Genomic DNA, 25,198 nt, shown 5'->3' on the forward strand with positions numbered 1-25,198 from the left:
TGCCAGGTTTATCTTCCAAGCCCTGGCTGGTCTCTAACTCCTGGGCTCAAGTCATCCTCCCGTATCAGCCTCCCAAAGTGCTGGGATTATAGGCATGAACTACGGTACCCAGCTATGATTTTTTAAAAACAAGAGAAAACAACAAAACCCAAAACACCAAACTCTTGCTTAATAAGCAGAATTTGAACTCACAGCTCTCCGACTTTGCATCTGGAGTTCTGTGAATTCTTCAGGAACACACCCCTTGCATACATTCCCATAGCTCTGCAGAAGGATATGCCCTTAATTAGCAACACGGAACACTGGCACACTCCAGCTCTTTCCCCACCTGGGGAAAAACACTCGCATAATAATTACCAACTCATTGCAAATCTACTGAAATAAATCATACTTATGGAGGATTTTTCCAAAGGCCTCTGTGCACTCCATCCAGTTCACTAACTATTGTAGGATTTATTTTCGAATATAGCTGCGCATTCAGAAAGCGACAAGCTTGGGTCACATGTACTTAGCCTCAGCAGAAATGCCTTCTCTGGGCTGTGTTCTGGCATCATATTTGTGGCCTTTATCAAGGAACATTAAACGAAACTACTTTATGGAGCCCGTTATTGCTTTTGTCATAGGATACTTTTTTTTTTTTTTTTTTGAGATAGAGTCTCATTCTGTCTCCCAGGCTGGAGTGCAGTGGTGTGATCTTGGTTCACTGCAACCTCCACCTCCTGGGTTCAAGTTATTCTCATGCCTCAGCCTCCCAAGTAGGTGGGATTACAGGCATGCACCCCCACGCCCGGCTAATTTTTGTATTTTAGTAGAGACGGGGTTTCACCATGTTGGTCAGGCTGGTCTCAAACTCCCAACCTCCAGTGATCTGCCCACCTCGGCCTCCCAAAGTGGTGGGATTACAGGCATGTCATCCACTGTGCCCAACTCTCCAGTACAATGTTGAATCGAAGTGTAAAGAGCATACATCTGTGCCTTGATTCCACTATTAAGGGGAAAGTATTCAAAGTATTCAGTCTTTCTGTGTTAAATGTTATCTGTAGGATTTTCCTAAATGCCCTTTTTCAGGTTGAGAAAGATCCCTTCTATTCCTAGCTTGTTGAGACATCTCATGATTGGGTGCTAGATTTTGTGGAATGCTTTTTCTGCTTCTATTGAAATAATCATGCAGTTTTGTTCTTTATTAATATGGTGTTTTGCATTAATTGTTCTTTATTACTATGGTGTTTTGCATTAATTGATTTTCAGGTGTTATACATTGCATTTCTGGGATAAACCTCCCTCTTTTTTTTTTGAGATGGAGTCTCACTCTGTCGCCAGACTGAAGTGCAGTGGCGCAATCTCGGCTCACTGCAATCTCCGCCTCCCGGGTTCAAGCAATTCTCCTGACTCATCCTCCTGAGTAGCTGGGATTACAGGCGCGCACCACCATGCCCGGCTAATTTTTGTATTTTTAGTAGAGGCGGGGTTTCACCATGTTGGCCAGGATGGTCTCAATTTCCTGACCTCGTGATCCGCCTGCCTCAGCCTTCCAAATTGCTGGGATTATTAGAGGCGTGAGCCGCCGCGCCCGGCCCAGATAAACCTCTCTTGATCATGGTGTATATATTTTCTGTATATTACTAAATTTGGTTTGCTAATATTTTGTTAAAAATTCTGAGTCTGTGTTCATGAGGAATACTCGTAATTTTTATTTTTTCCTTGTTATCTTGATCTGGCTTTTGTATAAGGGTAACATTGACTTTACAGAATGAGTTTGGAAGTATTCTCTTCTCTGGTACTTTCTAAAAGAGTTTGTGAAGAATTGGCATTATTTCTTATTTAAATACCAAATACAGTTCATCAGTAAAGTCATGTGGGCTTGGGCTTTTGTCAGAAGAGTTTAAATTATAAATTCAATCTATTTACTTGGTATAGGTCTATTTAGATTTTCCATTTCTTGTTAAGTTAGTTTTAGTAATTTGTGCCTTTCTAGGAATTTATTCACTTGACCTTAATTGTCTAATTCTTTTGCATGAAATTGCTCTTCATATTTCCTTTAATTTTCTTCTTTATGGTCAGCAGTGATGCTCTCATTTTCATTTCTGATTTTGGTAATCTATGTCTAACGCTCTTTATTTTTTGGTTTTATTTTACCAAGCTCAGATCCTTGGTAACCGTGGGATCAATTTTACGGATCTTTTCTTTTTCTTTTTTCTTTTTTTTTTTTTTTTTGAGATGGAGTCTCGCTCTGTTGCCCGGGCTAGAGTGCAGTGGCACAATCTCAGTTCACTGCAACCTCTGCCTCCCGGGTTCAAGTGATTCTCCTGCGTCAGCCCCGAGTAGCTGGGACTACAGGCGCCCGCCACCACGCCCAGCTAATTTTTATATTTGTGGTAGAGACGGTGTTTCACCATGTTGGCCAGGCTGGTCCTGAACTCCTGACCTTATGATCTGCCCGCCTGGGCCTCTCAAAGTGCTGGGATTACAGGCGTAAGCCACCATGCCCGGCCAATTTTATGGATCTTAAGAAAGAACTAACTTTTGTTTTTATTAATTTTCTCTGGTTATTTCTTTATCTTAATAGTACATATTAGATGTATATATTTATGGGATACATGAGATATTTTGATAAGGCATGCAATGCCTAATAATCAGGATAAACGGGGTTTTCATTACCTCAAGCACTAATCATTTCTTTGTGTTACAATCAATCCAATTATACTTTTATTTTAAAATGTATAATAAATTATTGTTGCCTATAATTACCCTGTTGTGCTGTCAAATACTAGATCTTTTTTTTTTTTTTTTTTTTTTTTTTTTTTTTTTTTTTTTTTTGAGGCAGAGTCTCACTCTGTCGCCGGGGCTGGAGTGCAGTGGCCGGATCTCAGCTCACTGCAAGCTCCGCCTCCCGGGTTTACGCCATTCTCCTGCCTCAGCCTCCTGAGTAGCTGGGACTACAGGCGCCCGCCACTTCGCCCGGCTAGTTTTTTTTGTATTTTTAGTAGAGACGGGGTTTCACCGTGTTAGCCAGGATGGTCTCGATCTCCTGACCTCGTGATCCGCCCTTCTCGGCCTCCCAAAGTGCTGGGATTACAGGCTTGAGCCACCGCGCCCGGCCAATACTAGATCTTATTCATTCTATCTAACTATATATTTGTACCCATTAGCCATCCCCATTCCCTCTCCCACTATCCATCCCAGCCTCCAGTAACCATCATTCTATTCACTATCTCCATGAGTTCAATTGTTTTAATTTATGTCTCCTACAAATGAGTGAGAACGTACAAAGTCTGGCTTTCTGTGCCTGGCTTATTTCACCTAACATAATGACCTCCAGGTCCATGGATGTTATTGCAAATGACAGTATCCCATTCCTTTCTATGGCTGAATAGTGCTCCATTGTATATACGTGCCACATTTTCTTCATTCATCTGTTCATGGATACTTAGGTTGCTTCCAAATCTTGGCTATTGTGAATAGCGCAATAAACATAGGGGTGCAGATATCTCTTCGCTACACTAATTTTCTTTCTTTTGAGTATCTACCTAGCAGTAGGATTGCTGGATCACGTGGTAGTTCTTAGTTTTGTGAGCAACTTCCACACTGTTCTCCACAGTGGCTGTACTAATTTACATTCCCACAAACAATGTACAAGGGTTCCCTTTTTTTTTTTGAGATGGAGTTTCGTTCTTGTCACCCAGGCTGGAGTACAATGGCACGATCTCGGCTCACTGCAACCTCCGCCTCCCAGGTTCAAGTGATTCTCCTGCCTCAGCCTTCCCAAGTAGCTGGGATTATAGGCATATGCCACCACGCCCGGCTAATTTTGTATTTTTTTTAGTAGAGATGGGGTTTCTCCATGTTGGTCAGGCTCGTCTCCAACTCCTGACCTCAGGTGATCTGCCCACCTGGGACTCCCAAAGTGCTGGGATCACAGGCGTGAGCCACCGCGCCCGACCAACGGGTTCCCATTTCTTCATGTCCTCCCTAGCATCCATTATTGCCTGCCTTTTGAATAGAAGCCATTTTAACCGGGGTGAGATGATATCTCATTGTAGTTTTGATGTGCATTTCTCTAATGATCAGTGATGTTGGGCACATTTTCATATATCTGTTTGCCATTTGCATGTCTTATACATTTTGGGATTATTTTTTCTATTTCTGTCCATTTTTAAATTGGATTAGATTTTTTTCTATAGAGTTGTTTGAGCTCCTTATATATTCTGGCTATTAATCTCTCATCAGATTGATAGTATGAAAAAATATCTTTCCCATTCTGTGGGTTGTCTCTTCACTTTGTTGTTTCCTTTGCTGTACAGAAGCTTTCTAACTTGATGTGATCTCATTTGTCCATTTTTGCCTTGGCTGCCTGTGCTTTGAGGGTATTATTCAAGAAATCTTTGCCCAGATCAATTTCCTGGAGAGTTTTCCCAAAGTTGTTCTTCTAGTAGTTTCATGGTTTGAGGTCTTCAAGTCTTTAGTCCATTTTGAATTGATTTTTGTATATGGTGAGAGATAGGGGTCTAGCTTCATTCTTCTACATATGAATATCCAGTTTTCCTGGTACTATTTATTGAAGAGACTGTCCTTTCCCCCATGTATGCTCTTGGCACTTTTGTCAAAAATGAGTTCACTGTAGATGCATGGATTTACTTCTGGGTTCTCTATTTCATTCCATTTGTCTGTTTTTATGCTAGTACTATGCTGTTTTGCTTACTACAGCTCTGTAGTATAAATTGAAGTTAGGTAATGTGATTCCTCCAGTTTTTTTTGTTTTTGTTTTTGTTTTTTGTGATATGGAGTCTTGCTCTGTCACCCAGGCTGGAGTGCAGTGGTGTGATCTCGGCTCACTGCAAGCTCTGCCTCCCAGGCTCACACCATTCTCCTGCCTCAGCCTCCTGAGTATCTGGCACTACAGGCGCCTGGCACCACAGGCCGCCAGGCACCTGGCTATTTTTATTTTTTATTTTTTTAGTAGAGACAGGGTTTCACCCTGTTAGCCAGGATGGTCTCGATCTCCTGACTTCGTGATCCGCCCGCCTTGGCCTCCCAAAGTGCTGGGATTACAGGTGTGACAGTTTTGTTCTTTTTGCTCAGGATGGCTTTAACTATTCGGGGTCTTTTGTGGTTCCATGTACATTTTAGGATTATTTTTTCTATTTCTGTGAGGAATGTCACTGGTATCTTTATGGACTACATTGAATCTGTAGAATGCTTTGGGTAGTATGAACATTTTAACAATATTAATTATTCCAATCCATGAACATAGAATATCCATTTTTTGTGTGTTCTCTTCAATTTATTGCATCAATGTTTCATAGTTTTCATTGCAGGGATTATTCATTTTTCTTTCTTTCTTTCTTTTTTTGAGACAAGGTCTCACTCTGTCACTCAGGCTGGAGTGCAGTGCCATGATCATGGCTTACTGCACCCTTGACCTCTGGGCTCAGGTGATCCTCTCACTTCAGCCTCCCAAGTAGCTGGGACTACGGATGCACGCCACCACACCCAGCTAATTTTTGTATATTTTGTAGCGACAGGGTTTTGCCATATTGCCTAGGCTGGTCTTGAACTCCTAACCTCAAAAGATCCACTCACCTTAGACTCCCAAAGTGCTAGGATTACAGGCATAAGCCACCACTGTGCCTGGCCATCTTTCATTTCTTTGGTTAAGTTTGTTCCTCAGTGTTTTACTTGTAGCTATTGTAAATGAGAATACTTTCTTGATTTTTCAGATCGTTCACTGTTGGCATATAGAAATGCCACTTATTTTTGTATGTTGATTTGGTATACTGTAACTATTGGACTTACCAGTTCTAATAGTTGTTTGGTGGAGGTCTTTAGGTTTTTCCAAATATAAGATCCTATCATCTGGGCCAGACATGGTAGCTCACAACTGTAATCCCAGCATTTTGGGAGACTGAGGCAAGAGGACTGCTTGAGGCCAGGAGTTTGAGACCAGCCTGGGCAAAAAAGTGAGACCTTGTCTCTCCATAAAGTTAGCCAGGAATGGTAGTACATCTCTACTAAAATAAAAAAGTAACCGGGTGTGGTGGTACATGCCTGTAGTCCTAACTACTTGAGAGGCTGAGGTGGGAGGATTGCTTGAGCTCAAGAGGTTAAGGCTGCTGCAGTGAGCTGTGAATGCACCACTGCACTCCAGCCTGGATGACACAGCGAGACCCTGTCTCTTAAATAAATAAATAAAAAGATGATATCACCAGCTGGGCACAGTGACTTATGCCTGTAAACCCAACATTTTGGGAGGCCGAGGTGGGCAGATCATTTGAAGTCAGGAGTTCAAGACTATCCTGGCCAACATGGTGAAACCCCGTTTCTACTAAAAAGATACAAAAATTAGCTGGGCTTTGTGGTGCAGGCCTGCGATCCCAGCTACTTGGGAGGCTGAGACAGAGAAGTGCCTGAATCCTCCAGGATGGGCAACAGAGTAAGACTCTGTCTCTTAAAAAAAAAAAAAAAAAAAAAATGGTATCACCTGCAAACAAGGATAATTGGATTTCCTTTTCAATCTGGATGCACTTTATTTCTCTTGTCTGCTCTAGCTAGGACTTTCAGTACTATTTTGAATAATAGTGGTGAAAGTGAGTATCCTTGTTCTGTTCCAGATCTTAGGAGGAAAGGTTTCCAATTTTCCCGTTTGGCATGATACTAGCTGTGGGTCTGTTGTATAAGGCGTTTATTGTGTTAATGTTCCTCCTATACCCAGTTTTTTTGAGGGTTTTTTTTTTTTTATCATGAAGGGATACTGAATTTCATCAAATGCTTTTCAGCATCAATTGAAATGATCATATGGTGTTTGTCCTTCATTGTCTTGTTATGATGTATCATATTGATTGGTTTGCATATGATGAACCATCCTTACATCCAAGAGATAAATCCCAGTTGGTCATGATGAATTTGGTACGCTAGTATTTTTGTTGAGGATTTTTATATCAATGTTTATCAGGGATACTGGTCTGTAGTTTTCTTTTTTTGATGTGTTTTTGTCTAGTTTTGGTATGAATACTGTCCTCATTATAGAATGAGTTTGGAAATAGTCCTCCCTCCTGTATTTGAATAGGACTGGTATTGGTCCTATGTTTAGTAAAATTCGGCAGTGATGTCATTGGGTCCTGGGCTTTTTTTTTTGCTAGGAGACTTACTATTACACTTGATCTTAGCCAAAAGGCCGAGAAACGATAGGAGACTTATTATTGCAGCTTTAATCTCATTATTTGTTACTGGTCTGTTCAGGTTTCAGATTTGTTCATGGTAGCATTTTGGTAGGTTGTATGTGTTTAGGAATTTATCCATTTCTTCCAGGTTTTCCAATTTATTGGTATATAGTTGCTCATAGTAGTCTTTAATGATCCTTTGCATTTCTTGACATTAGTTATGTCTCCTTTTTCCCTTCTATTTATTTTTTATCTTTTCTCTTTTTTTCCTTTGGCTAAAGGTTTGCCTATTTTATTTTTTCAAAAACAACTTTTCATTTCATTGATCTTTTGTATTTTTTTTTATCTGTTTGTTTCAATTTAACTTATTTCTGCTCTGACCTTTATTCTTTCTTTTCTTCTACTAATTTTGGGTTTGCTTTGCTCTTGCTTTTCTAGTTCTTTAAGATGTATCATTAGGTTATTTATTGGATGTTTTTCCACTTTTTGATGTGGGTGCTTATTCCTATGAACTCTCTTAGTACTGCTTTCATCGTATCACATAGATTTTGATATGTTGTTTCCATTATGATTTGTTTCAAGAAATTTAAAAAATTTCCTTAATTTCTTTACTGACCCACTGATCATTCAGGAACATATTAATTTCCATGTGTTTGTATAGTTTCCAAAGTTCCTCGTTACTGATTTCTAGTTTTATTTCACTGTGGTCAGAGAAAATACCTGATATGATTTCAATTTTTTCTGAAATTTTTGACTTGTTTTGTGACTCAAATATGGTCTGTCCTTGAGAATGATCCATATGCTGAGAAGAATGTGTATCTGCAGCAGCTGAATGAAATCTTTTGTAAATATCTATTAGGTCTATTTGGTCTATAGGGCAGATTAGGTCCAATGTTTGTTGACTTTCTGTCTGGATGATTTGTCCAGTGCTGCAAGTGGGATGCTGAAATCTCTAGCTATTATTGTATTGAAATATATATTTCTCTTTAGTTCCAATAACATCTGCTTTATATATCTGGGTGCTCCAGTGTTGGGTACATATATATTTATAAATGCTATATTCTCTTGCTGAATTGACCCCTTCATCATTATACAATGACCTTGTCCCTTTTTATAGTTTTTGTCTTGAAATCTATTTTGTCTAAGTATAAGCTACTCCTGATCACTTCTGGTTTCAATTTGTATGTAATATCTTTTTCCATCTCTTTATTTTCAGTCCATGTGTGTCTTTGGAGGTGAAGTATGCTTCTTGTAGGCAACAGATCATTGGGTTTTGTTTTTTATCCATTGAGCCACTCTATGTCTTTTAACTAGAGAGTTTAGTTCATTTACATTCAGTGTTATTATTGGTAAGTTAGGACTTAGTCCTGCCATTTTATTTATTTTCTGGTTTGGTGGTCTTCTCTTCCTTCCTTCCTGTCTTCCTTTCTGTGAAGGTGATTTTCTCTGGTGGTATACTTTTTATTTTTTGTGTATCTTTTGTAGGTTTTTGAGGTTACCATGAGGCTTGCAATATTGTTTATTTGAGACAGGGTCTCGCTCTTGTAGCCCAGGCTGGAGTGCAATGGTGTGATCTCGGCTCACTGCAACCTCTGCCTCCCGGGTTCAAGTGATTCTCCTGCCTCAGCCTCCCGAGTAGCTGGGATTACAGGTGCTCACCCCCACGCCTGGCTAATTTTTGTATTATTAGTAGAGACGGGGTTTCACCATGTTGGCCAAGCTGGTCTTGAACTCCTGACCTCAGCTGAGCCACCAGCTTTGGCCTCCCAAAGTGCTGTGATTATAGACTTGAGCCACTGTGCCTGGCTAATAATCCATTATTTTTAAACTAATGACAACTAAATACTGATTGCAAAAACAAGCAGATAAAATTAATTAAAACTTTAACTTCATCCCCCGCTGTTTCTTAACTTTGTTTCTATTTATATCTTACACTGTCTTGAAAAGCAGTTTTTTAAATTGATGCATCTTTTAGTCTTCTGCTGCTTATTTCAATGATTTCACACTAACCTTTTATCTATTTATTTTTTAACTTTTAATTTTTTTTTTTTTTTAAAGAGACAGAGTATTGTTATATTTCCCAAGCTGGTCTCTTAACTCCTGGCTTCAAGCAATCCTCCTGCCTTGGCCTCCCAAAGTTCTGGGATTACAGGTGTGAGCCACCATGCCTGGCCCACACTTATCTTTTATATTCTTATCCTTTGACTTTATTTAGGTATAGCTTGTTCTTCTTTACTAGCTTCTTAGGGTAGAATATTAGCTCATTGATTTGAGACCTTTCTCCTTTTCTGATACAGGCATTTGAAGCTGTACACTTCCCTCTAAGCATTGCCTTAGTTGCATCTAATACATTTTGATGTTCATCAAAATTTTCAAGTTCAAAATATTTTTAAATTTCTCTTGTGATTTATTCTTTGACTTATGGTTTAGAAGTGCATTTAATTTCCAAATATTTGGGGTTTTATTTCTGGCCAGCATCTCCAATTTAATTCCGTTGTGGCCAGAGAACATACTTTGTATGAATTCAGTCTTTCAAAATTTGCTAGGCACGACAGCATGTGCCTGTAGTCCCAGGTACTCAGGAGCCTGAGATGAGAGCATTGCTTGAGCCTAGGAGTTCAAGACCAGCCAGGGTAACATAGCCAAGACTACATCTCTTAAAAAAATTTGTTTTAATTTATTGAGACTTGTTTTGTGGCCTACCACAGGTCTATCCTGGAGAATGCTGCATGTGGGATTTAGACCCAAGGAATGTCATTGTGTTGGTTAAGTAACTTGCACAGACTAATTCTGTGACTCCCGTCTCCTCTACAATGTGCAGCTGCTGATCTTTCTTGCTCAGTTTTTTTCCCCTTATTCTTATTTTTAAGTCTAGCTCTCTAGTTTAAAAAGTTCTATCTTTCTAGGCTTAAAAACGTCTGCAGAGGTTAGTGTTCAAGCCAATTACTGGTCAGAGACTGTGCTCAACACCTTTGATAGCTAGCAAGGCTTCCTTTCTCTGCTGACAGATCCATGTGTGGGCTAGAAACACATTCAGAGTTCCAGCTGTTTTCAAGTGAGTCCTGGCTTTTACTGTCTTCTGGGTACTCTTGGTCTCTTCACCCATGTGGACAGGCTCCACTGTCCAGGAACATGTGGGAGGCTTGGTCTCTGCTATGCTGTATGCACAGTCTCTGGTCGGCTTGGGATATGTAGAGACCTTTTCAGTACCTCCCCACTCCCTTGGCTGTTTTATCTCATCAAACTCCCTCTTAAATCCCTGCCTAGTCCACTGGTTGATGGTTTCTCCCAAACAGGCCCACAACCTCAGGCTAGCAAAGCCACTGGCCCTTCCTGCCACTGAAATTGCCACTTTAATTCCCAGTGCTGTAAATCAGAGTTTCTCAACCTCAGCACTACTGGCACTTTAGACCAGATAATTCTTTGTTTGGGGGGGGGTGGGGGACGGTCCCCTGAGCATTGCAGGAGGTTTAGCAGCATCCCTGGTCTCTACCCACTAGATATGGTAACACTTTCCCCCCACCACACCCCCACAGTTGTTATAACAAAAACATCCCAGAAATTGCCATCTCCATTTGAGAAACACTGGTCCAGGGTACATCAGTCATAATTTGGGAGAAGTCTTTTTTTAGCCAAAAAAGATCACGCCATGACATATAATAACCAGAAATATACATACCATATTTCAAAGTTTAAGAGGCATACATATTCTAATGCCAGTGCATTACCTCTTTGTTCAAATATGTATAAACCACAAAATGCTCTGCACCTCTCATGGGAACAAAATAAAAATAACCAAGTATCTATGGGCCAATAATCCTGACTGAGGATGAGCTGTGCCTGTAGTTCAGAAGATCTGGAATCATGTTGGGAAAATGAGACTAATGAAATAAACAGTACCTTTTCCAGAGCAATTCTCATCTTCCAGATAAGACATAATCACCGACTCTAGTTTGTGAGGGCTGCTTGTCTCATATGGAATAAGCTAACAACCACTGTCTGCTATGCGTGGTAGGCAAAATAATGGCCCCCAAGTTTCAAAGTTCACATCACAATCCCCAGAACCTGTGAGTGTTTCATGGCAAATGGGACTTTGCAGGTGTGATTAAGAATCTGGAGATGGGGGATTATCTGGGGTCATCCAAGTGGGCCCAATGTAAATACAAGGGTCCTTAGAAGAGGGAGGCAGGAGGGTCAGAGATGTGAGGCTGGAAGCAGAGGTTGGAGTGATGTGAGGCCACCAGCCAATGAATACAGAAGGAATTCTAGAAGCTAGAAAAAGCAGAGAAACATTCCCAGCTAGGGCCTTCGGAAGGAACCAGCTCGTGATTTTGGCACAGTGAGACCCAATTCAAACTTCTAACCTCCAGAACTGTAAAAGAATAAATTTGCGTGTGTGTGTGTGTGTGTGACCAAGTCTCGCTCTGTCCCCCAGGCTAGAGTGCAGTGGCACATCCTAGGTTCAAGCAATTCTCGTGCCTCAGCCTCCCAAGTAGCTGAGATTACAGCGCCACCTTGCCTGGCTAATTTTTGTATTTTTAGAGATGGGGTTTCACCATGTCGGCGAGGCTGGTCTTGAACTCCTGACCTCAAGTGATCTGCCCTCCTTGGCCTCCTAAAGTGCTGGGATTACAGGCATGAGCCACCGTGCCCGGCCCAAATTTATGTTACTTTAAGCCACTACGTTTGCAGTAATTTGCTACATAGCCACAGGAAACCAACACACCACCCCTATACCATGTATAGTCCAGTCTCCCAGACCAACTGGTTGCTGGCCACCAATTCTACCTTTACTTCCTAGGGAGGCCATATGGTATGGTGGTGAAGCCTGGGTGCTGGGGAGTTGTGTTCAAAACACAGCTACTTCTGTGTAACACGGACAATTGATCTGACCCGTCTTGGATAGCCACCCTCAGCGAAGAAAGGGAGATAAGGGCGCCCATCCAGCGCTGTGAGAACTCAGTGAAGCAATGCCATGCGAATGGCTTAGCAAAGTGCCTGCTGCATGACACCTGCTCTTAGTCTCATCATCACGACCCTCTTGCCCATTTCTGTCTCCCCTCCTAGTGTGTCTATGGCGGAGTCCTAAGAGGAACTGGGAAGCAGGCCTTCGGTGCCACTGTGAATGCCATCACATACTACATCATCGGCCTACCACTGGGCATCCTTCTGACCTTTCTGGTCAGAATGAGAATCATGGGTATGTGGTGTGAGGAAGTCGGGAGGGGCCTGGGTGGTCGGTCGGACATTGTTCCCATCATCACTTGTCTCCTCCAGGCCTCTGGCTAGGCATGCTGGCCTGTGTCTTCCTGGCAACTGCTGCCTTTGTTGCCTATACTGCCCGGCTGGACTGGAAGCTTGCCGCAGAGGAGGTAAGTGGGTCGGGTGCCCCTGGCCACAGGACACATCCTGCGCCTGACCCCAGCAGGTAGAGTGACTACTCAGCCAGAAATGCCCAGAACACATGAGAACTTGGCAGCAGTGTGGTATAAGCTGCAGGTGTTTTGTGGGGGATTACAGAGGGGCCACCTGAGCCTGAACAGTGGCTCCTGTCACTGTAGTTGGCCAGTATAAGAAGCACGCCCTGCGGTTATACACAGAAACAAAACCAAAAACCTTCCTTAGACAGCCCCACCTGTGGAAAACCAAACACACACAAAGAACTCAAACTAGTCTGAACCCAGATGAACCCCCGAGCGTGTGCCTTGACTTTGGAAGGGGTAATAAAATCACCCTGCCCACCATCCTCTTTGATGTCCTTTTTAAACAGGGCAGGGCAGTCTTTGCATCTCAGGCACAGCAAAGGCACAACTCAGTCTGCAAGCAGAGCACAGAAGCAGTGTTCTCTCAAAGACCCTGAATACTATCAGAGTGTGGTTTTGCCTTTGTGCACAGAAAAAGTCATCCTGACACTTAAGATGCGGGATAAACAGATATTTAAAATGATACATGCATTTATTTGAGAGGGAGTATTGCTCTGTTGTCCAGGATGGAGTGCAGTGGCGCGATCTCGGCTCAATGCAACCTCTGCCTCTCAGGGTCGAGATTCTCCTGCCTCAGCCTCCTGAGTAGCTAGGACTACCTACAGACATGCGCCACCACACACAGCTACTTTTTTAGTATCTTCACTATAGATTTCACTATATTGAAAGAGACAGATTTCACTATATTGAAAGAGACAGATTTCACTATATTGCCCAGGCTGGCCTTGAACTCCTGAGCTCAAGCAATCCACCGCCTCGGCCTCCCAAAGTGCTGTGATTACAGGTGTAAGCCACCACGCCCAGCCTTAAAATGATACTTTCTAAAAGCCCCACCAACTATGAATACATGCACATGTGCTGCTTCAGCTTGCAATGCTTTAAAAACAGTGAATGCGAGGCCAGCGGTGAAGGCGTGAACTGCTGAGCTGGCAGGTTGACCCAAGCGAGTTCTCTCTCCTTTAGGCTAAGAAACACTCAGGCCAGCAGCAGCAGCAGAGAGCAGAGAGCACTGCACCCAGACCTGGGCCTGAGAAAGCAGTCCTATCTTCAGGTAATGCTGTCACGGCTGCTTCTACTTTGGTACACATAGAAATGTCAGTGGCATGTTGCTCCTGTCTGCCCTCTGTGCCTCATGCAATTGGAAACTGTATAAGCCAAAGCTGTTTTTCTTCCATTATGAAAATGATGTCCTAAGCACCAGGAAGACAACATTATCATTTATTGTCTAGCAGGCATGCAAAGACTTGACTAGGCCCTACGTCAAGTCTTTGGCCTTGAGAGACAACTAGATATATGCCCATTTTCAGATGAGGAAGTGAGGCTGAAAGAACTCAGGTATTTCTTCCCTCATCCCACAACTTGTAAAGGCCAGACATAAGATCTGAGCATCAACCCGTCGGACTCTAAAGCTCATGATCTCCCCCACTGATGGAAAGCCAACTTTTAACCTCCGGGGAGCCTGGCTGACTCACCGGCTTTGGGGGGCACCTGCTATCTACCTCTCTCCACCCCCTCAGGCAGACAAGCATCTCTCTAGTTTATGTCCAATGTCCATGTCATGAAGTGATGGCCCCAGCTCTGCCCCAGGGCTGGTCCCGAGTGCCAGGTGTGTGTGCAAATGGCCCAAAGCTCAGGAAGATGTCTCCATGACCTCATCCATCCTGGGCTAATCCTTGATCAGGGCAGTAGTGAGGCAGCTAAAACTCTGGGAGTGTCAGGTGTCATGAGAGAATACAGTAAGACACGATTAATTGTGTTTCCCATGTGCTTCTGAAGCCACAGATCATCACAGGGCCAAGCACCGACAAGAACACTCCTCATCAGATCTCAGTAGTAAGCGTTATCTGCATGTGAAATTCAGTTTAAGACGCTTTCCTGCATATCCTCTCCTCTGATCTTGCTTGTAAAGCAGATAAAGCAGGTATTTTTCTATTGTATAGGCATCGTCCCTTGTGAGGTGTAACAAACACAGCCAGGTGGTTAATCTAGGTTTCCCGATTCCAAGGCCAAAGCTCTCCCTCTGACCCCTGACCTGCTGAGTTTGCTCCTGTTTGCTTCCACAGTGGCTACAGGGAGTTCCCCTGGCATTACCTTGACAACGTATTCAAGGTCTGACTGCCAGGTGGACCTCTTCAGGACTCCAGAGGAGGCCCACACCCTTTCAGCTCCTGCCAGCAGACTGTCAGTGAAACAGCTGGTCATCCGCCGTGGGGCTGCCCTGGGGGCGGCGTCAGCCACACTGCTGTTGGGGCTCGCGGTCAGGATTCTAGCCACCAGGCACTAGCAAAGAAGCTTGGAAACAGAAAGCCAGGAGTGGCTGTCCCCGGTACCCAAACACACCACGGTCTGCCCTGCAAAAGCGCCAATGGGGTCCAGTGCAGGAGGACACTTTGAACGACTCCTCAAAAAAACAACTTTGGCTGATTCCTTGTGCTGACACTCAGAGGGGTCTGAACAGAGCAGACTTCACAATTCTGTTCTGGTCAAGCTGGAGTTTTCTTCTCTGGCCTGGATTGCTCTACAGAAGACATCAGCCAACTGCACGAGTCAGAGTCCAGGGACTGCCACTACTATTAATAATGTAAATGGCTTCCAATGGGAGACTGCAGATACAATCACCAAAACCACTGTTACATTAAACATTACACATTTCCTAGGCACAGCCTGCTGCTCAAGTCTGTCATAAAGCCTCTGTGAAGCTGAGAAGGGGGCCAGTGGGTTCTGTCCAGGCAACTCCTGTGTGCCCCCAGCAAATACAGGTGCTGTGAGACCCTGACCAGGGCGGTGGCTGTCTATATACCCTTCTTCCCCTTTTCTCCAGTTCTTTCATTCCATCAGCATTTTCATTTATCACAGACATTAAGAAACACTTGTTCTTACTGTACTTTTTCTTCTAGTAGTGACGTGATATAAATAAGGGCAGAAAACAAGTAGGAACAGAGCACAGCAAAGTCATCACGGAAGCAATTCCAGACTCTAAGGCACTGTTTGCCCACGTGTGGTCCACGGTTAACAGGTATTAAGGTAAACGGCTCCGCGGTCAAGGAAGTCTGGGAACTGCACACACTAGCACTTCAGAGGTTCCGAAGGACCTGTGTCCTTTAGTTTGCTGACATGCTTTACAAGCCAGTGGTATACAGGACCTGCGGCAGGACCATTTTTGTGTGTAAAATCTTGTGGGATTAGTGTTCTATGAATATGCTTACAGAAACACTTGTTCTAGATCAGCAACTGGGGGTAAGAGGATGCCATTGGAAAAACCTATTTACTACAGCTACTAACCACCACCCCCAACACACACAGCAGAACCGTGAAATTTGAGAAAATCTTCTCGGCTAAGAATTTTAAAATGAGAAAGCATGACAAAAAAAAGTTGACAAATACCATCTATGATAAAGACATAAAAGGATTTATAGTTGGGGAGAATTTATAACCAAAGGATTATCTCCAATAGGGAATATCTGAGGTTCCACACCAGGAACGTCATTAAAATTGATGCCAATTTTATGAAAGGTGTTCATTTTGAAGCAGATAGGTATCAGTAGACAAGCCAGTAATTTAAACACACTCAATGAAAATTCTATAATGCAATTTTATCTAAGGTATTTTATGATTACTCTCTTAGGGCCAGTTTTAAGCAGCTTTTTCCTAAACTGGGCTAGTTATTAATTCTCAACACTTCATACTATGATGAAGACATCACATACTTTAGACAGACTTAATAGAACAAATTATTCAACAAGTTGATTATACATTCTATAAAGTAAATTACATTCTCTTATTGAGTGAGCTGAGTCTTTCTGAGTGTGGAGACGGAGTCTCTGCAGTCAGGAGCTCCAAGGCATAGCACTGCCTGCTCTGCCCTGTCCAGCAGGTAACGCTGCGTTCCACAGGCCTCTTCTTCAGCCTTGCCCACTCAGCTGAGTACCTCAGGTTGTGGCCATGGACGACTGATGAGAGTAACTTCTGACTTGCTCAGGGGATCCTTTTGCCATCCATCCCCTTCAGTATGACCAAGTGCAGTGGCTTACTCGCTTCTTGTCCAGACCATCCACCAACTGTCTGCCCCATGAAGCTCTCAAACCCCAAAGTCCTAATATCCAAGGCCTCTTTGTGAGAAGAAGTGGTTCCCTCACTTTCACTTCTGTAGGCTATTCAGAAAGGGATCTCTCTACAGTTTAAAAAAGTGAAATTTTACTTGCACTGTGCTACAGAAATAAGAAACTTACAGATTTGTCCTTGAAGACCTACTAACCTGCAACCTTAGGGTCCTGAGAGAGGATTCATATACGTACTTTTATTACAGTATTTTTTGTTTGTTTGGGTGACAGGGTCTTGCTCTGTTGCCCAAGCTGAAGTGCAGTGGTGCAATCACAGCCCACCGCAGCCTTGGCCTCGCAGGCTCAATCGATCCTCATGCTTCAGCCTCCTGAGCACAGGCTCATGCCACCACATCTAGCTTATTTTTACTTTTTGGTAGAGATGAGGTCTCACTATGTTGTCCAGGCAGGTCTCAAATTCCTGGACTCAAGCAATCCTCCCGCCTCGGCCTCCCAAAGTGCTGGGATTACAGGCATGAGCCACCACGTCCGGCTACAGTATTTTTTAAATGCCAGTTAGGTTTTATAAGATGTAGAATTCTATAACTCCAACACAAGAATGACAGATGATGTTTGCATGACTTTGGCAACTAACTTCCAGGAAGCCCTAGGATTTACAAGATGCTTTGAGTGATATTAGTCACAAGAGATTGTTGCAACTAAACAGAACACAGGATGATGGAGCATGAATAAGGGAGAATGAAGACCACTGGTGAGATGGCACTTCTGACCAGGGGCCTGACTCCTGGAGGTCAAGTCCTCGAGTCCCATTGGAGGAAGAGTAACCCCTTCCTCCCCCACACAGGGTTTTAGTGCCTGAAATCTCACAGGGAACGGAGACCATCTGACCTCACCTCTCTGACTACAGAGGACTGCTGGTAGCCCTGGGAAGCACCAGGCTCTTGAAAGCTTCACACAGTGATGGTGGTAGCAGGGGCAGGAGGTGGGCAGTGCCATTAACTGGAGGGAAGAATTCACTGAGTAGGTTCTGAGACTCCCTTAAAGTTTGTATTTAGTCTAATACATTCTCCTCCCCTAGCTCAAAGCTCCAAGATTTAGATAAGCACAATTTAAGACAGGTTCCCTGAATACCCTATTAGGGAATGCTGGGATTTGGTTGAAATGGCAAGTTTTATTAATGATGAATGGCAATGACTTTTGAGTTTGGTCACAGTGTGTTTGCATATTTTCTTACTATTTTTGGTAGGATTTAAAAATTATTGGTTCATTAACCATTTAAAAGAGGAATAATTCAGTAGAGGCACTGGGAGGTTGAACGGGATCATTCTTCAGTAATATCCAGCCTGGAGAGAGGAAAAAGGGATCCAGTTTACTCAGCTGCTTTAAAAACCTACCCACAACCAGCCTTGCAACACAAGCTCAGCACTGGGACTCAGATACCTCCTGTCTGAAGAGACTCTACAGGCGTTGTACAAAAAAGGACTACATATCCCTAGGAAGCCTAGGAAGCGTGATTTGGGATAAAGGATTATGCCCTTCCTCAAAAAGCAACAATAACAATAATAGCGAGACAAGGTGATAATGGAGGCTATATTCTGTCCACTGTCAATTAGCTAACGTTAGAGTAGAGACAGAAGATGAGAGGACTAACTTATTATCCTGGCATTTTCAGTAGGAAGCTAAAGTCTCTACATGGAATTCAAAAACTGGTAAACAATTTGTTTCTAAAATGCAGAAGTGGTACTGAATCTAATCCTTCCTATTGAACACTGAGGAAGGGCTGCTGCAATCTCAAGGTTCAAATGTCATATTTAGTTGTCAAAGGCCTAATGAAATTTATCAACATTAACCTCCTATGTTTCTCAACCTTTTAAAACCCACATCTCCCACAATGCCTTCTGTAGCTTATAAGCTTCATTGGAACTTCACTTTGTGTACAGTACTTACACTCTAAATCCCTTCTAATTCTAGTAAGGTAGTTAATAAAATAAAATCCAAGGGTGAAACAAAATAAGGAAACTATTAAGTACATAAAAGCCATTTCAGAAAAATGTTAATTACAATAAATAGACTCTTCAGGTAAATATACAGTACAGATTCAAAGGCATTTATTTAAAATAAAAGGCAATTTGATAAAAAGAGGATTAAAAGCTCAGAGAGGGGAGGCCGAGACGGGCGGATCACGAGGTCAGGAGATCGAGACCATCCTGGCTAACACGGTGAAACCCCGTCTCTACTAAAAAATACAAAAACTAGCCGGGCGAGGTGGCGGGCGCCTGTAGTCCCAGCTACTCGGGAGGCTGAGGCAGGAGAATGGCGTAAACCCGGGAGGCGGAGCTTGCAGTGAGCTGAGATCTGGCCACTGCACTCCAGTCCGGGTGACAGAGCGAGACTCCGCCTCAAAAAAAAAAAAAAAAAAAAAAGCTCAGAGAGGAGCAGAAAAGCAGCAAAGCGGAAAAGAAAACCAAATCTCTACCTAGTTCCAGACTGAATCCGAAGAAATATTAACAACTAATAGTAATGAGAATTGAGAGGGAGGGTTGAAAGTGGCCTGGAGAATCACTGACACCTACTCCCTCATCCTGTAGATGAGCAAGCTGAGGCCAAAGGAAGAGTTCAGAAAAGGTCTTGCCCAAGGTCATTAAGCCAAGAATCAAATCACATTTTCTTGTTCCTGCTAAAGATTTTATATATTGCTGCTGCTTTTATATATTGCTGCTTCTCTAGACCCTCACAGAGAAACCCTTTGGGAACTCAAACCTGCCTGGCAGAGTGCACTGCACCTGAGGGAGGCTTCTTGGGGGTTTGGTAAGCTTGGAGAATGCAGACTCAGCCTGGGCCTCCATATTTTCCATGAGGCTAAAATATTCTATCACAACCAAGTCGCATTATCAGGCTGAGGAACCAAGGTCTTGGGAAAAGAACAAAAGAGGCAGATATTGACCAGAGACCCAAGTAAGCTTCCGACCACACCTCCAGCCTCAGGAAGGCAGAGAAGAAGTAGCCCCTAAATTGTATACTACACCTTGATTTCACGACATTTGCTGCTATGAATTCCAAAGTCAAACCTTTTTTAAAAATGAAAACAAATCACAACTACACAGTGATTTAAAAAATATTCTTAAATTATGACACAAAGAGTTCAGTGCCTAGATGGTGACAAGTCTGAATTAGTCAGCTGGCACTTCCCCCAGGAGAGCTGAGTAGAAGGGGAAGAGAAATGAGGCTCACACTCGGCTGCCCTTTTCCTAGAAATGATGCACGCTTCACCTGGACGCAGCTAAGCCATTGCCTCTGCACATTTCTCTTAGATTCCTAACAAGTCGCCTCACCCTTTTAAAACTGTGGATAAGTGGAGTTTTAACACCCTGACACTCTGAGCCCAGGTCCAAAATGTCTAGAGATAAGTAAGTTAAACATTCTTTTTCTCTCTCTCTCTTTTTGTTTGGAGACGGAGTCTCGCTCTGTCACCCAGGGTGGAGTGCAGTGGCACAATCTCGGCTCACTGCAATCTCCGCCTCTTGGGTTTGAGCAATTCTCCTGCCTCAGCCTCCCGAGTAGCTGGGACTACAGGCGCACGCCGCCATGCCCAACTAATTTTTTTAAGTAGAGACGGGGTTTCACTGTATTGCCAGACTGTTCTCAAACTCCTAAACTCAGGCCTCGGCCTCCCAAAGTGCTAGGATTACAGGCGTGAGCCACAGCATCCAGCCCATTCTTTTTTCAATAACCCCTAAGCCTCCAATTGCAGCAAAACAAAACAAAACAAAAAACCCTAGAAAACATACCCCAACTTGGCCCACCTTACATATAGAAAGAAAACAAAAAGTTCCTACCTCACTCTTAACAGACAGGGCTGGGTTTTGAAATCTGGTGTTCATCTCTGCTTACTGGACCAACGCAGTCTGTGAACTACCAGAAAAATCAACAGGGCCTTTCTCCTCAGCACAGCTTGGTGTTTCTGAGAAAACCCAAACGATTTCAAATGCAACTGGTATCTCCAATTCCACTAAAGCTAGGATACTGTAAGACGAGCCAATTCCCTTTCAAATATTTTTTTTTTTTTGAGATAGAGTCTCGCTCTGTCGCCCAGGCTGGAGTGCAATGGCGCCATCTCGGCTCACTGCAACCTCCGCCTCCCGGGTTCAAGTGATTCTCCTGCGTTAGCCTCCCGAGTAGCTGCGACTACAGTTGTGCGCCACCATGCCTGGCTAACTTTTTGTATTTTTAGTAGAGACGGTGTTTCACCGTATTGGTCAGGCTGGTCTTGAACTGCTGACCTCATGATTCGCCCGCCTCAGCCTCCTGAAGTGTTGGGATTACGGGCGTGAGCCACTACACCCAGCCCCCTTTCAAATTCTAAACAAAATATAAACACAATTACCATTGCCTTTTCCAAGCCCATTCTTCACTGATATGGTCAATATTTTCAATGTTACATCCTCAGCTGAACAGCTGAGGGCGCCACAGACACAACTGCGTTCGTCATTCCATCTTAACTTTAATTATGGATTTCCTCTTTCACTTCAAAATACACAAACTGCTTTGAGAAGGCAGCTATCATGAGGGCCTCTTTGCAAGCCCATCTCTATAATGACTAATCACCAAAGATAAACTTTATCAGGTAGTCAACTTTGGAGGAAAAACACTCAAGCCTAATAAAATTTCCCTCACCAAAGCTGTTGCACCAGAGTTCTTGCCTCCATCTCCGTGGCAAGCTGATTTCATGCACATTCAAGAACAAAGCTGGCCGGGTGTGGTGGCTCATGCCTGTAATCCCAGCACTTTGGGAGGCCCAGGTGGATCACCTGAGGTCAGGAGTTCGAGACCAGCCTGGCCAGTGTAGTGAAACCCCCGTCTTTACTAAAAATTCAAAAATTAATTGGGCATGGTGGCTGGCGCCTGTACTCCCAGCTACTAGGGAAGCTGAGGCTGGCAGGCGCCTGTAATCCCTGCTACTCAGGAAGCTGAGGCAGGAGAATTGCTTGAACCTGGGGGGCGGAGGTTGCAGTGAGCCAAGATTGCACTATTGCACTCCAGCCTGGGCAAAAGAGTGAGACTCCTCAAAGAAAAAAAAAAAAAAAGAACAAAGCTGCAAGTGACAAGGAAAGTCCAATACCAGAAAGATCAAAGGACTAACCCTTTGATCAGATAGCTCAGAATTCTGCAATCAAGTTCTACACTGTTTTAACCTCTTAGACCAGAGATTAGCAAACTTTTCTGTAATAATTTAGACTTTAAGGGCCTTTCAACCTCTGTTGCAACTACTCAGCTCTGTCACCATCCCATGAAAGCAGCTGTGGATGATTAGTAAACAACTGGGTGTGGCTGTGTTCCAATAACTTTAGTGACAAAAAGAGGCAGCTGGCCAGCAGGCTGTGGTTCACTGACCCTGTCTTAGACTCTACAAGTTAATGTAGAGTCCTGCTAGAATATGCATCTGGCAGCCATTGGGCCAAGACCAGACAGAATGGCACTCATGGGTAACAGGGACTCACCTTGACCAGCACAGCGGCTACAATGCCCAGGAAAGTGAGCAACAGGAGACCGAATTTTTCTTTGTTGAACCGTTTCAAGAGAAAAAATTTTCCCCAATCCACCTTTGACTGGCTGTTGGGAGGATATCTGAGTTTGTTAGCACCTTCTCTCTTCAAACTTTTTAATAAACAGGGACGCTGATGAGAAAAAGTATCGAAACTATGTTTTCCGTGATAAGCTCCCATCCCACTGGAACCTGAAATAAAGGGAACAGACAAAACAAGCTTCACTGTAGATGATGCAAGCTACTTCTGTCTAACAACAGCCAGGAAAGCTCACATGCACTCCCTGCTGCCTGGGAGCCCCCACTGAACTCTGCCAGCCGAAGTATCTCTTTTCAGGAAGTCCTTACCAACTCCCCTGGAAAAGTCAATGTCCTTGTCAAACAGGATGCTTTCCACGAGCACTTGCACCTCTTCTAGAGCTGTGGCTCTCACTTATGCCAGGGACTGTGCTAAGAGTTTAAATCATTCTTTTGAGATAATTCTCACCACAATCCCACCTGGTGAATTATCAGCAGCCTCATTTCCAGAGAGGGAAAGGGAGCTTACGGAGTCAGTTAACCTGCCCAGGGTCACATGGCTGGTAAGTGGCAAAGCCAGAACCTGAACCTGGATCAGACTCTAAATGCTAATGTGCTCTCTTCCCACCATCCCTTCATTCCCACCATCCCTTCCCATGGCTTCAGTCATCCATGGCCCCACTCACCCACTTGCTTTCTCTAAGGCTGTAGAAAGTAAGACAGGGCGGCAGGGTTGCACACTGGGTGATAATAAGCAAGTGTAAATCTCTGCCCTCCACGAAGCCATGCTCTGTGACAGTTTTCATTTCTCTAACTCTGTGTGTACAACAGACTGACAGGCACAAAGGAGCAGTGTGAGCTCGGCAGAGGGAATTGCATGTGTGATGTAAGACACAGGTGACCAGAGGCCAGGGAGCAGTTTACCAAGGTCAGGATGCAGGAAGGAATCATTCATGAAGTAAGCCTGGTGTGAGAAGAGACCCAAGGACAAGACCCTGAGAAAACCTGACACTGAGGGAGGGTAAAGAATGAGGGAGGGGACTGGGTGCGGGGGCTCACGCCTGTAATCCCAGCACTTTGGGAGGCTAAGACGGGCGGATCACAAGGTCAAGAGATCCAGACCATCCTGGCCAACATGGTGAAATCCTGTCTCTACAAAAAGTACAAAAATTAGTTGGACATGGTGGTGCACGCCTGTAGTCCCAGCTACTTTGGAAGCTAAGGCAGGAGAATTGCTTGAACCCAGGAGGTGGAGGTTGCAGTGAGCTGAGGTTGTGCCACTGCACTCCAGCCTGGGCAAGAGCGAGACTCCGCCTCAAAAAAAAAAAAAAAAAAAAGAATGAGGGAGGGGCGAGCCAAAGACATAACCAAGGTAGTTTTATCCAAAGATATAAAAGGGTTATATAAATGAAGAGATGATATAACATATTCCCATTAAGACTCCACATTTTAAAGATATAAATTCTTCCCGCCGGGCGCGGTGGCTCAAGCCTGTAATCCCAGCACTTTGGGAGGCTGAGACGGGCGGATCACGAGGTCAGGAGATCAAGACCATCCTGGCTAACATGGTGAAACCCCGTCTCTACTAAAAATACAAAACACTAGCCGGGTGACCTGGTGGGCGCCTGTAGTCCCAGCTACTCGGGAGGCTGAGGCAGGAGAATGGCGTGAACCCGGGAGGCGGAGCTTGCAGTGAGCTGAGATCCGGCCACTGCACTCCAGCCCGGGCGACAGAGCAAGACTCCGTCTCAAAAAAAAAAAATAAATAAATAAATAAAAAATAAAAAAAAATAAATAAATTCTTCCCAAAATAATTTAAGTTTAAATCAATTTTAATCAAAATCCCAGGGGATTTCAGAAGGTTTTTGTTTGTTTGTTTGTTTGTTTTTTAAAGTAGGAGGAGGTAGTGATTTCAAAGATCACCTGGAAAAATAAATTTAGATAAGAACAAGCAAGAAAATACTGAAAAGCAATAAAAAGGAGGAGCTTTTACTTTTAGATTTTGAAATAGTGCTGTGTCCTAAAGAGCAAGCTACTGGATTGAATATGTGGGTTTTGGAGCCAGACAACTTTGGCTCATTTCTTGGCTTACTACTTATTAGTTGTCTGTCTCTAAAATGCGTGCATTTGGCCAGTCGCAGTGGCTCACACCCATAATCCCAGCACATTGGGAGGCTGAGGTGGGACGATTGCTTGAGCCCAGGAATTCAAGACCAGCCTAGGCAACATAGTGAGACCCAGTCTCTATACAAAAAAATGTTTTTAATTAGCCAGGCATGGTGGTTGACCCCTGTAGTCCCAGCTACTCAGTGGGCTAGGGCAGGAAGACTGTTTGAGCCCAAGAGGTTGAGGCTGCAGTGAGCCGTGATTGTACCACTGTACTAGCCTGGGTGACAGAGTAAGACCCCATCTCAAAAAAGAAAAGAAAAGGCATAGATTCAACCGCAGTACCTGGCATATAATAAGCACTTACTAAATGTCACTTATAAAGCTAACTGTACAACTGCTGTAATGGAAACTGTGGTACTGGCCCAGGGAAAAAACAAGCCAGAAAGATAATGCAACCAATGAAAAAACCCTAAGAATGACCCAAACGTGTTTTTATTGAGTACTGACGGTATGAGGATGATAATTTCAAAAAATGGTGCCAGCATAACTAGTTTACTCTTTGAAAAAAAAAAAAAAAGGCACATTATTACATCATGCGGCATACGGCATTCTAAAGTGAACTCCATGGAGTTTTTTTGTTTTTGTTTTTGTTTTGAGACAGTGTCTCGCTCTGTTGCCCAGGCTGGAGTGCAGTGGCATGATCTTGGCTCACTGAAGCCACTGCCTCCCAGGTTCAAACGATTCTACTGCCTCAGCCTCCCAAGTAGCTGTGACTACACGTGCATGCCACAATGCCCAGCTAATTTTTTTTTGTATTTTTAGTGGAGA

At 43.6% G+C, this 25,198-nt stretch overlaps 2 protein-coding genes across 4 annotated transcripts in view; one reads left to right on the forward strand and one right to left on the reverse strand.

The window, feature by feature from the left end:
- SLC47A2 (solute carrier family 47 member 2) overlaps positions 1–15,323 on the forward strand; it is a 28,311-nt gene extending 12,988 nt beyond the window's left edge. Inside the window, exons 14-17 of the mRNA XM_010364397.1 lie at positions 12,225–12,357; positions 12,435–12,529; positions 13,604–13,691; positions 14,704–15,323. Of these exons, the coding sequence (XP_010362699.1) occupies positions 12,225–12,357; positions 12,435–12,529; positions 13,604–13,691; positions 14,704–14,924 (537 nt within the window). The 3' untranslated portion in view covers positions 14,925–15,323. The remainder of the gene's footprint in view (positions 1–12,224; positions 12,358–12,434; positions 12,530–13,603; positions 13,692–14,703) is intronic.
- Positions 15,324–16,033: 710 nt separating this feature from the next.
- ALDH3A2 (aldehyde dehydrogenase 3 family member A2) overlaps positions 16,034–25,198 on the reverse strand; it is a 28,939-nt gene continuing 19,774 nt past the window's right edge. For 2 of the 3 annotated variants that reach the window (XM_010364399.2, XM_010364398.2), the window contains exons 10-12: positions 22,200–22,435; positions 20,538–20,662; positions 17,858–18,044 (exon numbers count right to left, since the gene is read on the reverse strand). In XM_010364399.2, coding sequence (XP_010362701.2) covers positions 20,579–20,662; positions 22,200–22,435 — 320 coding nt within the window. In that variant the 3' untranslated portion in view covers positions 17,858–18,044; positions 20,538–20,578. Of the gene's footprint in view, positions 18,045–20,537; positions 20,663–22,199; positions 22,436–25,198 lie in introns of all 3 variants that reach the window. The other variant, XM_010364400.2, reaches the window with a different exon arrangement.

The sequence above is a fragment of the Rhinopithecus roxellana genome, chromosome 19 (assembly GCF_007565055.1).
Source record: "Rhinopithecus roxellana isolate Shanxi Qingling chromosome 19, ASM756505v1, whole genome shotgun sequence".
NCBI lineage: Eukaryota > Metazoa > Chordata > Mammalia > Primates > Cercopithecidae > Rhinopithecus > Rhinopithecus roxellana.